This window comes from Rhinatrema bivittatum, chromosome 1 (assembly GCF_901001135.1).
Source record: "Rhinatrema bivittatum chromosome 1, aRhiBiv1.1, whole genome shotgun sequence".
Lineage (NCBI taxonomy): Eukaryota > Metazoa > Chordata > Amphibia > Gymnophiona > Rhinatrematidae > Rhinatrema > Rhinatrema bivittatum.
The window spans coordinates 500,066,014-500,081,693 of NC_042615.1; the positions used below are offsets into that span (position 1 = coordinate 500,066,014).

A 15,680-nucleotide genomic window follows, 5' to 3' on the forward strand; every position below is an offset into this window, starting at 1 on the left:
TCTGCCTTTTTAGGGTCCTAACACCCAGATGATACCATGGATGGAAAGAAATATGGTGGTTTTTACAATAACTAAGTGAAGCGGTATAGTCAATTGCAGACTACATAATGTTATTCCAGATATCTACCTTTCTTCCGGGTATCACATCTCTGTGACAGCCACTACTTCCAGGTCAGTTTCTTCCAGTCCTGGTTTTGGCTTCATGGCATGCAAGGAGTTGAAGTTTTGATTTTTTTTCATTATGAAAAGCAAGAGAGATCTACATCTTCCTGAAAGCCATGCACATAACTGGAGCTGGGTGCAGCCTGAACGGCAGCCATGCAGCCAGCTGGCAAGCCAAATATACACAGAGGGGTAGCCATGTTAGCAGGTGATAGTATAAATGTCACTGCAGCATTTACTGAACCCTATATCCTCCAGAAGAAAAGTCCAGATGTACTTTGTAAGTTGTGTCTGACAAAGTGCATCTGGTCCTCGAGCAGGCAACATCCAGGCTGGGGCGAAGACCCCATGCAGCTTTGCCATTTTCAAAGCAAAACTTGCCACGGTTAGAAACTGCGCACTGGTCCCTTCCACCTGCTCTTCCTGCGGGGAGAATGATGTGGGGAAAAAGTGCACGTGAAGATTAAAAAAATGCCACCCTATCAGTCTACTTTTCCTTCCCTTAAGCTAACCAGGCTCCTCCTGGAACAGCTCCTCCCAGTGTGGCCCAAAGCAACTATTAGCTGCATGGAGGAATGGTGATTTTCAGACAGCTGACTACTGAGGGTAAAACACTTTAAAAAGCTTGTGCCTGGCTAAATCTGTTCAACAGTGAGGGACCCACCAGCCTCTGTCATTATTCAAACACACACACACTCTCCTCTGCCTTCTGGCTAATCACATTATGTAACAGAGGGTAATAAAGCGGTATTAATTCCAGCTCTATCAGTGGCAATTTTCGAACTATAAAAACTATATTCAGCGGCAGCTTCCACCTTTCAATTTTTCCAAATGGGACAAAGGAAGCGAGATCAAAAAGATTTCGGGTTGGTAATCTGGCTTGACCTAGCAGGAAATCATCAGTGGTCTCTATTCATCATTTCTCTCCCTCTCACACACACACACGCACACACACACACACACAGACATTAATACTATTTCCACCTCCCTTCATTCTTCTGTCCCTTGCAGGTCAGTCTCTTTATCGTCTCACCTCCTACCTCTCTCTCTCTCTCCCTCTCTTTCCGCAGCCCCTCCAGCCATTTTTATCCCACCACAGCAGTGGCAGCTGGGCCCGTCTCTAGGAGAAAAACTATGTCAGGGCCCAGGACTGCCAGGAGAGAGAGCTGGCATCCGAAACATTATCCAAGACCCCCTTCCATCCCCACCCTCTCTCAGAATAGCATCCCCGCCACCGCATTCCTGCAAAGAGAGAGCGGCACAAACAGAGAGAGAGAGAGAAACAACTGGACTGACAGGAAGGGGAAAAAGCAGAAAGGAGGACGTGAATGAAAAGTTAGCGAGCAGCAGGGACGGCCAGGTGGGGAAGGGGAGAGTCAAAACTCTGTTTCAACTACTCCCTCCCTTTCCTTTCTTCCTCGCATTTGGGATTCACCTCCCCTGGTTGGGGGCCACGCTCACTACCTCAACCCACACCCCTGAGCACCCTCAGGATGATTGGCGATGACTACCTGACTGAGTGCAAGATTGACCCTGGGACCTTCCCTCCATACCAGGCGGATGCCCCGCTGAAGCTGGACCTCAGGGACCCCAGGGGCATTAACAGCCATCTCAAGGTAAGATCACCAGAAAGGGAGGGGCGCAGCAGCAAAAACACAGAGAATACGACCTGTGTACTGGGGCCAACAAAATGATCATTATAGCCTGTCCTTAATATAAAGTAGTTATCAAGGGCATAGAATGTCTTGGGGTGCTTCTGTCTCCTGCCCTGAGGTCTCTTTTCAGCTAAGCTCACACTTTGGATTGAGGACTTTCTTCTTTATACTAGTGCTAAGAGCACATTAAAGTCTGCCTTCTGTCCACGCCACTTATCTGAGACTGTGCGCCTGCTTCCTTTTAAAACATTTTCACCCAGGCATGGCCTCTCACCAAGCCACCCTTCTCATTCTGCTCAGTCCATCAGCCGCCTTCGAAACTGTGCAATCCCGCATTCTTTTAACCGCCCTTGGCTCTATTGGCTTCTGCAGCTCTGCCCTTACCTGGTCCACCTCCTTTTGTCCAATCGTTCCTCTACTATCCTCCTCTCTTCATACTCTTCTCCATTCTGAGTCCTTCACGATCCTCAGTCTACACTTAGTCTCTGGGTGCTCTCATCACTCTGATATTGATAATATTCAAATCTGTTTCTCTTTCTGTAGTCTAATCTGTCTCCTGCAGTCTCCTTACAACTCCCATCCTGCCTTTTGGCAGTATCTGACTGGATGTGCTCACACTATCAACTGCTTAGGGGGTAATTTTCAAAAGGAGTTACATGCGTAAATGTAGCTACTATTGTAGCAATTTTCAAAAGCCATTTACTCAAGTAAAGTGCACTTATGTGAGTAAATCCTATAGACAAGTCAATGGCATATATTGAAGCAATTTTCAAAAACCCACTTACTCAAGTAAAGTGAATTTACTCCAGTAAACCTGGTTTTTACTCCAGTAAATGCTTTTTAAAATCAGGCCCTTAATTTATTTATATTCTGCCTTTCAGGCACTTTCAAAGTGCACTATATTCAAGTACTATAGGTATTTTCCTATCCCCAGAGCGCTCACAACCAGAGATGGTAACTTTCAAAGGCGTGAATGGGCACACATTTGTTGCATGTGTGTCGGTGCGTGCCCAGGGATGCGACGATTTTATAACATATGTGCACCTATGCACATACTGTTGCGGATGACGTGAGCGGGAGCCCCTCTTGTCGTAGCTCAATTGGCTCATCCTCGTGGGCAGGGCCCTAAGGTGTGTGCCGATGGCGGGCAAGCGAGTCTTGCATGGGCCGGGTTTTGACAAAGTCCAAGAGTTTATACGATGACAAGGCTAAGGCTGGAGAATTGGCTTGAGACAAGGCTGATGACCTGCAAGGTGCGAGGTAGAAGGCTGAAGTGGAGCTGAAGACTGAAACAGGCTGAAGACTGGAGCAAGACTGCAACTGGAACCAGGACAAGACAGGAACCAGGACACCTTGCTAAGGCAAAGCTAAAGATTCAGAAGAGCCCTTTTATAGGGAAACCTGCAGGAACATCATCCAGGGCCCTTCAAGAGAAGCGCTGTCGCGTGCCTAGGGAGGCACTGAGCAGGATCGGCGGCATCCGCTGCAAGTTGGCAGCATTTCCATGCCGCGAAGACAGCAGTGGCAGCATTGGGGTGACTGAAGCCGCAAATGGTGAACATAACACACACGTTAATAAAATAGCCTTGGCGCGTGTATGTGTGTGCAAATCCTGTTTCCGCCACGTTAAGTCAGGGAATTTTATAACCGGCACATGTCCACACCAAGACCAGTTTCACCAGTTGGTCCACCAGTTTCTCTAGTGTAGCGCTAGCTCCTCCAAACCCACCTGGTTTAATAGCCGCACTCCCCCCAGTTACCCCACACTCATTAAACACCTCAGGAATAGCTTTTTTTGTTGTTTTTTTACACTTACACCACCTCCACAGCAGAAGTAAAGTTCCACGGCACTAGATCTGAGTGTGCACCCAGGCACGTAAGTATTTGCACGCCCATCTCTTCGCCCGTGCCCCATTCACACCACACCTCTTTTCATTTCTGAGATGCGTATGTAGCAGGAGACATATGCACACACAGGCAGCTTTTAAGATATGGTGGGTGCGTGTAAGCCCTACATGTGCACCCATCTCCCGATTTTGGTGCGCACCGGGCTTTTGAAATTCACCTTTAAGTTTGTACCTGAGGCAATGGAAGGACCATCTAAAACTGCCCACCCTGACTAGGGTTGCCCAACTTTCAACTATGAAAATTCCGAACACTTGGACGCACGGAGTAAAATTTTCACCTTTGTCCTTTTATACGACTATTTTATTAAAAAGAAAAACTTATTACTTGCCTTATTACTAGAAAACTGTGTATAACTTAAGGTACAGACCCCAAATATAAAACCACCAATAACATTCCATTAGAATAGTCATGAAAATTACAATTACTTAATAACTGCAACCCCCACCATTAGGAAAAACATGCACTTGATTTGAAAAAGAATCACAAGTACTTGTTATTTATCAGGTCTCACAAACTTTCTAATAACTCATTAAATCTATTTTGCCCCATTACGGTTGCTTATCCCTTGAGGCAGCATTCAGTCTCACAGTAAGATACAGATGATGGCAGATAAAGTCCAAACTGGTCCATCCAGTCTGCCCAGCTACGATTCCTCTGCTTTGGGTAGATGAGCATACATTCTCCCACATGCAACTCAACATCAACTTCCCCCACTCTCTCATCTTTTTCACCTATCACACCCATTCATCCACCATTGCCATCACAGGGCTGGTACAAGGGCATTAGGTGCCCTAGGTCGGGACACACCTGACAGATAGTGTTCACATGCATGACACACTGTGCACATGAGCGCCACAGGGCTAAATGTAAGCATATACTCTGCACCCACAGGAACCCCTCCCAACCATCAACAATGGGTGCACAGCAGAACTAGAATATTTCCCCATATAACTTGCCATACAAAAAAAGATATCCTGATTCATCTCAGTAGCAGCAACATAAACTCCCTCTCCTTCCAGTTTCATTGTAAAATACAAAACCTGAAAAAAAAACAACATTCAGCACGTGTGTAGCAAACCTGCCACACCATAGCAGCACTAACTCCAAAAACTCAAACAGCAAGAGCCCTACTTATGAAAAGGCAGCAGTGAACCACCAATGCTTGTCCTATTGAGAAAACAACAAAGACTGTTACAAATTCCTACATGCTAGTAAAATACCTCACCTTGGTCACACACAAAACTAACCTTCCCCAAATATAGAATAAGAGAACACAAATTACAAATGTGGAGACAAAAACTGGAATGGAAATCCCAAAAAGGTACTCTGCATGCAGTGCAAAACTGGAGAACTAGAAACAGAAATACACTATGGAAAGTACAAAGATAGAAGAAATGCACGTTCCCAAAGCTGACATATAAAGGTTCTTAACACTCTCTTTCCATGCCCCCATCATCCCTCATTTCTCCCAGTTGCTCCTTTTAAATCATCCCCTCACGCTTGCATCTCTGCCCAGCATTCCCGACATGTCCTCCCCGCATCCTCTTCCCTGTGCTCCATCTTTCCCCTGCTCGACTCTTCCTGCCCCCTTTCTGCCCTCTCCCCTCCCTGCTCAGATACCCCTGACTCCCTCGTTCCTTCTCCTTTCTGCTCAGCATCTACCACACTCGTTCTCTCATCCACCTCTCCCTGCCCAGCAGCCCAATCTCCTTCCCCCCCCCACCTCCTCCCCACAGCATCACTTCCAGGCCCAGCAGGGGAAGATAAAGTTGGTGTCCCCTCAGGCTCAGAAGAGCAGGAGTTGGCGATGTCTTGCTCTGATCTGGTGAAGAAGGAAACAGCCTCCCACTGAGCTAGAAAGAGAAGAAGGAAGCAGGATTAGCTTTCTGCCAGGCCTGATAAATGAGAAGTCAGCTGACTCCCACCCGGACTGATGAGAAGGCAGCAGCCTCTTGTTGGCCCTGCGACATCACCCAGGACCTCGCAGCAGACCAGTGTGTCCTGACGCACCTGTTGAGAACCACTGCCCTAGGCAAAGCTTGCAGCCTTGTGCGACCCCACCTCCCTCACACACAATTAAAAATTATGCAATTATATCAGATTTTTCCATGGAAAAGGACATTCAACGTACAGTCTTCGGAGGTAAAAATATAATGTACAACATGTATAATATATTTGCATGTACTGCTATGGTGCCTAACAGAAAAACCTGCGAAAAAGGTACTTGGAATCCATATGGTATTAAGCCTATTGTAACAATACAAAAAGAGCATGAACCTCTACTCCAAGCTACAGAGAACAATACAAAGGTTCCAAAAAATCTAATGCTTCTTAAAAATTCAATCTGCATATTCAAGCACACACACACACACACACACACTCAGATGTATATACAGGTGCCTTGAATGCAATCTACCGTCTCTTGCCACACAATGGACTGCAAACGGTGTCAAAAACATGCACCAAAATTTAATTCATTTGCTGGTTCCAATGCTTAGCTTCAAAAACTGTCCATCATAGTAAGCTAATTCAGAACTACTGTGCTCAAAACATAACGCCCCAACCAACACAGGCCCATGTTTCGGCATCTCAACGCCTACCTCAGGGATTCAAATTACCCCTCTATCAAACAGACACGCTCACAAAAAAATGAGCTAGCCACCATTTTTAAATAAAATCTTCTTGTGAAGTGTTAAGTAGTAGTAATAATAGTAAAACAGCAGATATATCAAATAAAACCCAATAATTACAAATAATAAGGATTTTAAAAACTACTGCTCTCCATGTCATCTTGAGGTTGATGTGGACTGGGGGGTGCACACATACATATTCACAGGTGGATTTTCAAAGGAGTTATGCATATAAACGTAACATACTATCGTAGCAATTTTCAAAAGTCCACTCTCACAGGTAAAATGAGAGACATAGGGCATATAAATGGACTTTACCTTTGAAAATTCACCTGAGAATAATCACATCTATGTATGTGTATGCTTCCTATCTCTTTCATACACACTTATCTCTCTCACATACACATGCATGCTTCTTCTGTCTATCTCAAACCCACATACTTCCTCTGCCTCTTTCATACATGCATACACATGCTTCCTGTTTCTCTCACTTACGCACACATGCTTCCTGTCTGTCTTTTTATAAATACACTTCCTGTCTCTCTCACATACACATACATACATACTTCCTCTGTCTCTCACATACACACACACGCTTCTTGTTTCTCTCACATACATACACACCCTTCCTCTTTCTCTCATACACACTTCCTGTCTTTCTCAAATACACTCACATACATACTTCCTCTTTCTCTCATACACACTTCCTGTCTTTCTCAAATACACTCACATACACCCTTCCTCTTTCTCTTATACACACTTCCTGTCTTTCTCAAATACACACACATACATACTTCCTCTGTGTCTCTCACATACATACACATGCTTTCTCCATCTCTAATGCACACATACACTCTCGGGCGCTTCCTCCGTCTTTCACACAAACACATGCTTCCTGTCTCTCTCACATACACACATGCTTCCTCTATCTCACATACACACATGCTTCTTCCTCTGTCTCACTCACACACACACACACACACACACACACACACACTCCCATGGCTTTCTCTGTCATTCACACACGCATTTACCCTTCCTCTGTCTCTGTCTCTCTCTCTCTCATTTTACAGGGCCCCACGGGACCGAAATAGTTTGAGGAGGGAGGCAGGCATTTTGAAGCCACAGCCGGCAGCACTAGAAAACACATAATATTTTACCAAGGCTGGACACATGCAAAAACTAGCAACCTTAGTTTTTGAGCGCTGCACCGGCAGCACCGCCTGCGTGGGACTTAGGGATAGCTGGAAACAGGGGAGAAGTGGACGCAGAGAGATGGCCGAGCCAGCCCAAGAGCCACCCCACCCAGGAGCTAAGGAGAAAAACTGATCCCAGCAAGGGCAGGCAGTGAAGCAGGATTGAGGCCCAACTTAAGGGAGGGGATGGAAGGAGGATGGTTAAGTGAGGGAGAGTTGGAAATGCTCCTAGCTGCAGCAGGAAACACAGTCCTCTCACTTCTGTGGCTCAGCCGCCAAAAAGGAAACAGCAAGCAGCCGATTGGTGCAAAGACACTACTTCTGATTGGCTACTGGCCTGAGAGCTACCATAGGGGGCACTTCACAACGTGGCAGTGCCTCCTTGCGTGTCTCTTCACAGATCCTCCCGGCGCAACGCTGCAACTTTTTCTAACTGCTGCTGGCAGCCCACTGGAAGCTCATTCGTGCCCCCCCGTTTGTGCACTCCTGTGTTAGGAGATGTGAAAGAGAAAACAGCTGCGCCCGATGGAGGGTTAAAATCCTGACAATTTCAAGACATTTTAGCCCTCTGTCTAGTTTCCAGACAGTACCTTGAAATGCCGTATTGTCTGGAGAAAATCCAGACAGTTGGCAACCCTATCCCTGACTGTTTCTTCTTCGATCCCCTTTATGAACCTACTACCTACCTCCTCTGTGGCCCTCACACCAAGCATGCTATTGTCAGGGTCTTCTCCTTCCTGGGCCTCTCTCTGTGCTACCAGCTTCCTGTAAAGTTCCAAGATGCCCTCTTTCTCACTACTTCCAGGTCCAAACAGGGGAACATGATTTGCACATATGCTCCGAAATCATTTGTTCCAGTCACCTCTTAAGTTATACTGTTGCAGGGCTTCCCAAACCTGTCCTGGGGACCCCACAGCCAATCTGGTTTCAGGATATCTGCAATGAACATGCATGAAATAAATTCACATTTACTAGGTTTCCAATGCATGCAAATTTATCCATAGAGACGATAATTTTAAAATGAGCACGCGGGCGCCCATACACCTGCATATCGACGAGCAAGCGAAGGTACGCTGGAATTTTAAATCATGAGCGCACTTATGCTCATAGGTTTTTAAATATAGCAACCATGCATGTGTCTTCCATAAGACTCTGGCAACTTTTATGTTGCCAGAGTCTTATGGAAGACACATGCATGGTTGTATGTATGCGGATTTTAAAACATGCTCATGTGAGGCACTTTCCCAGTTTTCCAACTAGTCCACCAGTTTGTCCAGTTAATATCGAGGTCTTTCAGCCCCTTCAGTTCTTCATTCTGTACACTACCCAGTTGACCCAGACCCCTCATCCTGTTCTATAAGCCCTAAAACTCAAGATCTACAGACGTGCTTCTAATCAAGAGCAGCAGTAAAGTTACGCAGATATCTAGCCTATGCATTCTGCTGTTTTTGTTTTTAAAATATGGAGTTACATGTGTGTTAGCCCTGCCCCGGAATGCCCATGCCCTACCCATACCCTGTCCCTTTACTACCCCTTTATTTTTCACGCACACACAGGTACATACACTCGTAATTTGTGGCTTTTTAAAATTCACGTTGCTCGCACGTGGCGCACATATGCGTGTCTGTGAGTATTTTTGCACAAGCAACACTTTTAAAATCGACTTCAGAACAGGAAATAAACAAATACTTTGTGAATTTGCTGTTCCCTCTTTCTGAGATTTTTCCTCAGCTCGCAATACTACATTTGAGAATCTTAGGTGCTCATGGTTACCACTGGCTCCAGTTTATGGAGGCCAGTTAGATCCATTCCTGATTTTATCCCATTGCCTGCATGGACGTCTCTTCTCATTTCCTGGGACAGTAATGTAAAAATAAGAACAAGTTCATGCAAGCAATGGGATAAAATCAGAACTGGATCAACCTGTCTTCCACAAATAAAGCCAGATTCTAACCCTTCTCTATACGGTCTATGTTGGATTTAAAGTGATGATTCAGAGGAACTGAAGCAAATAACTATGAAACTGGAAGGTGTAATAGAACAACTTGACAAACTAAAGACTAACAAATCACTAGGCCCGGATGGTATTCATCCTAGAGTTCTAAAACAACTCAAATTTGAAATTAGAGTCCTGTAACCTGTCATTAAAATCAGACACTGTACCTAAAGACTCAAGGATGGCCAATATAACACCAGTTTTTAAAAAGGGCTTCATGAGTGATCTGGGAAACTATAGACCAGTAAGCTTGGCACTGATGCCAAACAAAATTGTAGAAGTTATTGTTAAGAACATAATTACTAGTCAAATGGCTACACATGGCCTAATGGAAAAGAGCCAACACCGATTCAGCAAAAGGATGTCTTGCCTTACCAATCTGTTAGAATTTTTTGAAGATGTAAATAAACATGTATATTAAAGCCTGGATTTTCAGAAGGCATTTGATAAAGTCCCTCATAAGAGGCTCCTAAAGAAATTAAAAAGTCACGGGCTTGGAGGCAATGTCCTTCTGTGTTTTGGTATCTGGTTAAAAAGATTGGAAACAGAGAATTGGACTAAATGGTCAGTTTTTCCAATGGAGAGAATAGAGAGAAGTGAGAGAAGCAGAGTAACTTAGGGATCTGTACTGGGATTGATGCTGTTTAATATTTGCATAAATAACCTGGAAAAGGGAGCTATGAATGAGGCAGTCAAAAACATTTGTCAATAAAGCAAAATTATTTAAAGTTGTTAAAACAGGAGCAAACAGTGAGAAACTGCAGAAGGACCTTGCTGGACTGGGGTTAATGAGCATCTAAATAATACTATATTTTTACTTCAGAAGACTGTGAGTTTCATGAAATTTAATGTGGAGAAGTGCACATAGGGAATAACAATCCTAATTACAAGTAACACAAAGCTGGATTTCATATTAGGAGGCACCATCCAAGAACAGGACCATGGAGTCCTTGTGGAGAATACCCTGAAATCTTCAGTGTGCAGCTGTGGTCAAAAAGCATTTCATTTCATTTATAACCCGCTTTCACATGCAGCACTAAGCAAAGTATATAAAACACTCAAACTCGTTAGAAATGAACAGATAAGACAAGACATTACAGCATTTAAAAGGCGATACAATCAGTAGATATCTAGTGTACAGGTAAAACTATTATAAATGAATATAAAACTGTTAATAAGATTCAATAAAAACTATAAAAGCATATAGGATGTTAGGAGTTATTCAAAAAGGAATGTAAAATAAAATGGAGTCCATCATACTATCTCTGTATCGCTCCATGGCACCACTGCATCTTGAGTATTGTGTGCAGGTCTGGTCGTCCTCATCTCAAAAATGATACTAGAAAAATGTTTGAAGAGCTCTCCTGTGATTAGAGAGGCTATGAAGATTAGGGGTCTTCAGCTTGGAGAAGAGATGACTGAGAGGGGACATGATAGAGCGTCATAAAATCTTGAGTGGAGTAGAACAGGTAAATAGGGAACAATTATTTACCCTTTCAAACAGTGCTAGGAGTAGGGGACATTCCATGAAACTCACATATAGCTAGGGTCCTTCGTTTTCAGTTTAAACCGATTTTTACCCACAAATTCCCGGATTTTTCCAAAGGTGACAATCGGTTTATACCGATATTCACCCTAATTTTAGGCTGATTAAAAAGCTGCTCCAGATGCAGCATTTCAAGGCCTCCCGCCACTGCTGGAAACCAGTGTGGATCAAAGCACGTGCTGTGTTTCAAGTGTTACCCCTCCCCACCCCCCCGACCAGTGAAAGCAGTCACCCTCCAACGCTGCCCATGCTGTATTGTAGGTCCCACTTCTCCACACCCCCCCCCCCCCCCCCCACCTTGGTGCCTCAAATGCATTTGAAGCAGGCCCCGTCCACCAGAAGCACTTCCCGGCTCTGGACAAAAGCAGAAGTGCAGTGCTACAGAGCATGGGAGTAAGCAGGCTGCTGAAGGAGAGGGGAAAAGCCTGGAGCCACTACCAGCAAGGATTAATGCTCTTGCAGTGCAGGGGAATGCGTGGGAAAGGGAGATTCTTGGCAGGGGAGGAGGGTTGAGATGCTGCTGAGTAGATGGGAGGGAGAATATGCTTAATATTGTTTTTATGGTCCTGGCTTCTGTTCACCAAAATAAGCTCTGATATTTACCCAGAAAAATAATGGGTCACATTTTTCCACTGATTTTCTCCTGGTTTTGTTCTTGCATAATAATCCCTGATAAATTCCCGAGAAAAATAAAGAAAAAGAGAAATAAAAAATGAAGGTCCCTTCACATAGATTTCAAATAAATCGGAGATACCGTAGTATTTTTTCACTCAAAACTCAATCAACCTGTGGATTTTGTTGCCGCAGAATGTGGTCCAGGCATCTAGCATACCAGGGTTTGTAAGGCTACAGAACAACTTCCTGAAGGAAAAGTCCATAAACAATTATTAGCCAGGTAGACTTGGGAAAAACCACTGCTTATCTCTGGGGCTGAGAAACAAGGAATGGATCAACTCCTTGGGATTTGCTGCGTACTTCCTAGTGACCCAAACTGACCGCTGTTGGGCAGGATGCTAGGCTTGATGGAACTTTGGTCTGATCCAGCATGGCATATCTCATGATTTTATGTTCTTAACCTTTTTTATGCCTGTGGTTTTAGATGGATTTCTCTGATGTGCTGGCTGAGCCTTCCTCCTTTCACAGCTTTGACAAAGTCTGGACTTGGAGTGATATTCTATTCGAGTCATCTAAACTCTGGTGCTATAGAATCATCTCACTACTCTGTGCTGTTCCTGTCTCCCTCATCACTGGATTCCTCTTTGCCTGCCTTGGCTGCCTGCACATCTGGTATGCATCTGTTTTCCATCCGCATCAGACAACCGATGCCCCTGTCCCTGTGTCACCTGTACAGTCCCCTTTCACATACCCAAAGTCTCTGCTCCCAATTTTATGTCGTTCTGTAGCTTGATATCCTGTTTCTGTGTCACCTTCAATGTTCTCCTCTCTGACCTGATGCCCCTTCTCCCAGATTAATGTGCTCTGTAGACTGATCCCCTGTCTCTGTGTCACCTGAACAGTCCCTCTCTCACAAACCCAATGTCCCTGCTCCCATATTAATGTACCTCTGTAGACTGATCCACATTAACTAAACCAAACTAAAGATTAACAAATCATCAGGCCCAGATGGTACTCATCTTAGAGTTCTAAAAAAGCTGAAATTTGAAATTGCAGGCCTGTTACTAGCAGTCAGTAACACATCATTAATATCAGCCTCTGTGCCTGAACACTCGAGGGTGGCCAACATAACCTGTTTTTAAAAAGGACTGTCACCAGCATGTGAGACCTTATTTGGTATTCCTTTTACAGTTCTGGATACCGCATCTTCAAAAGGATATAAACCAAATGGAGTCAGTCCAAAAGGCGGCTGCTAAAATGATCTGCACTCTTTGTTATAAAAGCATTGCCAGGGGTGGGCACTGTCTCCATTGTATGCAAATCTGTCTAATGCATATTCATTGTGGATATTCTGAAAACCAGGCCAATTTGTGGCTCTTGAGGACCGGAGTTGTTTACCACTGGCATATGGGGACGGACTTAAAGATTTAAACATGTCTACCCTAGAAGAAGTGTGGGATAGGGGAAATATGATAGAGACATTTAAATACCTCCAAGGTTTCCATGCACAGGAGGTGAGCCTCTTTCAAAGGAAAGGAGGCTCTAGAATGAGGGGGCCATTGAATGAGGGTGAAAGGGGTTAGACTGACTCAAGAGTAATCTAAGGAAATATTTCTTTAACGAGAGGGTACTGACTGCATGGGACAGCCTTCCCGTGGAGGTGGTGGAGACAAGGACAGTATCTGAATTCAAGAAATCATGGGATAAACACAAAGAATCCGAGAGAGTGGTAGGGATTACAAAGCTGAATTGTTGTGGATGGGCAGACTAGATAGACCATATGGTCTTTTTGTGCCTTCATGTTTCTATGATCCCCTCTCCCTATGTCCCTGCTCCCAGATTAATGTCACTCTGTAGAATGATCCCCCCTGTCCCTGTGTGTCACCTGCAGAGTTTCTCTCGGACATCCAGTGCCCCAGATTACATGTTCTCAGTTGTCTGATGGTTCTTTCCTCAGGTGTGTGATGCCCTGCTCCCAGTTCTGTACTCTGTGTATGCCCCCCATCCGTACTCTCTGGGCCAGCATCCTGGACATCCTTCTGGCCCCTCTCTGTTCCAGCATTGGCCGCTGCTGTGGCTCCATCTACCTCACCGTCTCCCGAAAGTGAGCAGTCGCCCTTATTTTCCCCGGGAGAGGAAACCACCCATGCTCCGGCCTCCATCTGGCAATACAACTCTTGTAAATTCTGTCCGTCCTTTCTTTGTGTTTATAATTAAACCTGTGACACAGGCAGAAATAGCTTTGAGTGTTGTCTGTGTGTGTGTATAAGTGTGCATGCGTGTGTGTGTGTGTGTATGTATGTGTGTGTGTGTGAGAGAGAGAGAGATGTGTGCGTGCTGAGGCACAGGGGAGGGGAGGGATGAACCTGTCTCTGGGAGATGGGGGGGTATATTTGTCACTGAAACATCCCAGGGAGGTGCAGGAGAACAGTTGTAGCTCCTGCGGTGGAGCGGTGTTGCCTTTAGAGGGTGACGGTGCACTCTGAGGCAATTCCCTGGACATCAGCCACCGGGACAAAAATGTCAAGTAGACACCCTCATGACTGTTGCGGCCGGGTTCTGCGGCTGAATAGTGGACCCTTGGGCCAACCCACCCCGAGGGGCGGAGCAGGTTGGGAGGCAGAGCCAAGACTCAGAGGGCGAGGTGTAGCGGCAGGAGTCTGAATAAGCTCTTCACCCGGGTACACAGAACCCCCCAGGTGGAGCCCGTAGGGTTCTGGCACCTTGGGAATTGGGCCCCAGTGAGAGAGTCCAGCAACAGAGAACTAGATAATCCACAGACGACAGGGACAGGCACAAGCTCTTCACCCGGGCACCCGAGAACCCCCAGGAGGAGCCCGTAGGGTTCTGGTACCTTGGGACTTGGGCCCCAGAGAAGCGAGAGTCCAGTAACAATGAGGCAGGTACCCCTGGGAGTACTAGCACAAGCTCTTCACCCGGACACCTAGCAACCCCCCAGGAGGAGCCCGTAGGGTTCTGGCACCTTGGGACTTGGGTGCTAGAGAGGAAAGCCAGCAGTTCGAGGCTAGATAGTTCAGGAGACTAGAGTATAAACCAAGAGCTTCACCCGGACGCCTGGAACCCCCCAGGAGGAGCCCGTAGGGTTCCGACGCCTTGGGACTTAGGAGAACAGCGAACACTCTATCTCTCAGAAGGGGTACAGGATACCTGGCGTAGGGTCCGGAGTAATGGCAAGGCAAGGCGAAGCAGGCACTCGGGTAGGCCAACCTGGACGCAGGACCAGAAGCAGGCTGGGCGCGCTCCGGAGAATCGGAATCAAGGCAGGTAGCCAAGGAAGCATGGTCTGGCAGTCCGAGGTCAAGGCAGGCGGCAGGCAAAGCGTGGTCAGGCAATCCGAGGTCAAGACAGGCGGCAGGCGAAGCGTGGTCAGGCAATCCGAGGTCAAGGCAGGCGGCAGGCGAAGCGTGGTCAGGCAATCCGAGGTCAAGGCAGGCGGCAGGCGAAGCGTGGTCAGGCAATCCGAGGTCAAGACAGGCGGCAGGCGAAGCGTGGTCAGGCAATCCGAGGTCAAGGCAGGCGGCAGGCGAAGCGTGGTCAGGCAATCCGAGGTCAAGGCAGGCGGCAGGCGAAGCGTGGTCAGGCAATCCGAGGTCAAGGCAGGCGGCAGGCGAAGCGTGGTCAGGCAATCCGAGGTCAAGGCAGGCGGCAAGCAAAGCGTGGTCAGGCAATCCGAGGTCAAGGCAGGAATCAGGCAAGGCGTAGTCAGGCAAACCGGAGTCAGGCAGGAAGCAGGCAAGCAAGGAACGCAACTCAGAGCTACAAGACTGTAGTGAACCTCGTTGCAAGGCGAAGAGGAACACTCTGAGCGCCGGTTATATTGGGATGGCGGGTGACGTCATCAGTGCGGGCGGAGCCGGACCTCCGGGGTCTGGGCGCACAAGACATCCGCACTCGCGGGCGCGCGAGGCTGCAGGAATCAGAGCGTGGAAATGGCGGAGGCCACATGGGCCT

At 46.5% G+C, this 15,680-nt stretch overlaps 1 protein-coding gene across 1 annotated transcript; it reads left to right on the forward strand.

Annotated features, from left to right (window-relative positions):
- Nucleotides 1-1,251: 1,251 nt before the first annotated feature.
- On the forward strand, nt 1,252-13,949 carry LOC115095602 (caveolin-2-like). The gene is made up of 3 exons (XM_029609567.1): nt 1,252-1,778; nt 12,193-12,380; nt 13,666-13,949. The coding sequence occupies exons 1-3, from the start codon at nt 1,656-1,658 to the stop codon at nt 13,814-13,816; spliced, it is 462 nt and encodes a 153-aa protein (XP_029465427.1). The 5' UTR covers nt 1,252-1,655; the 3' UTR covers nt 13,817-13,949.
- The last annotated feature ends 1,731 nt before the right edge of the window (nt 13,950-15,680 follow it).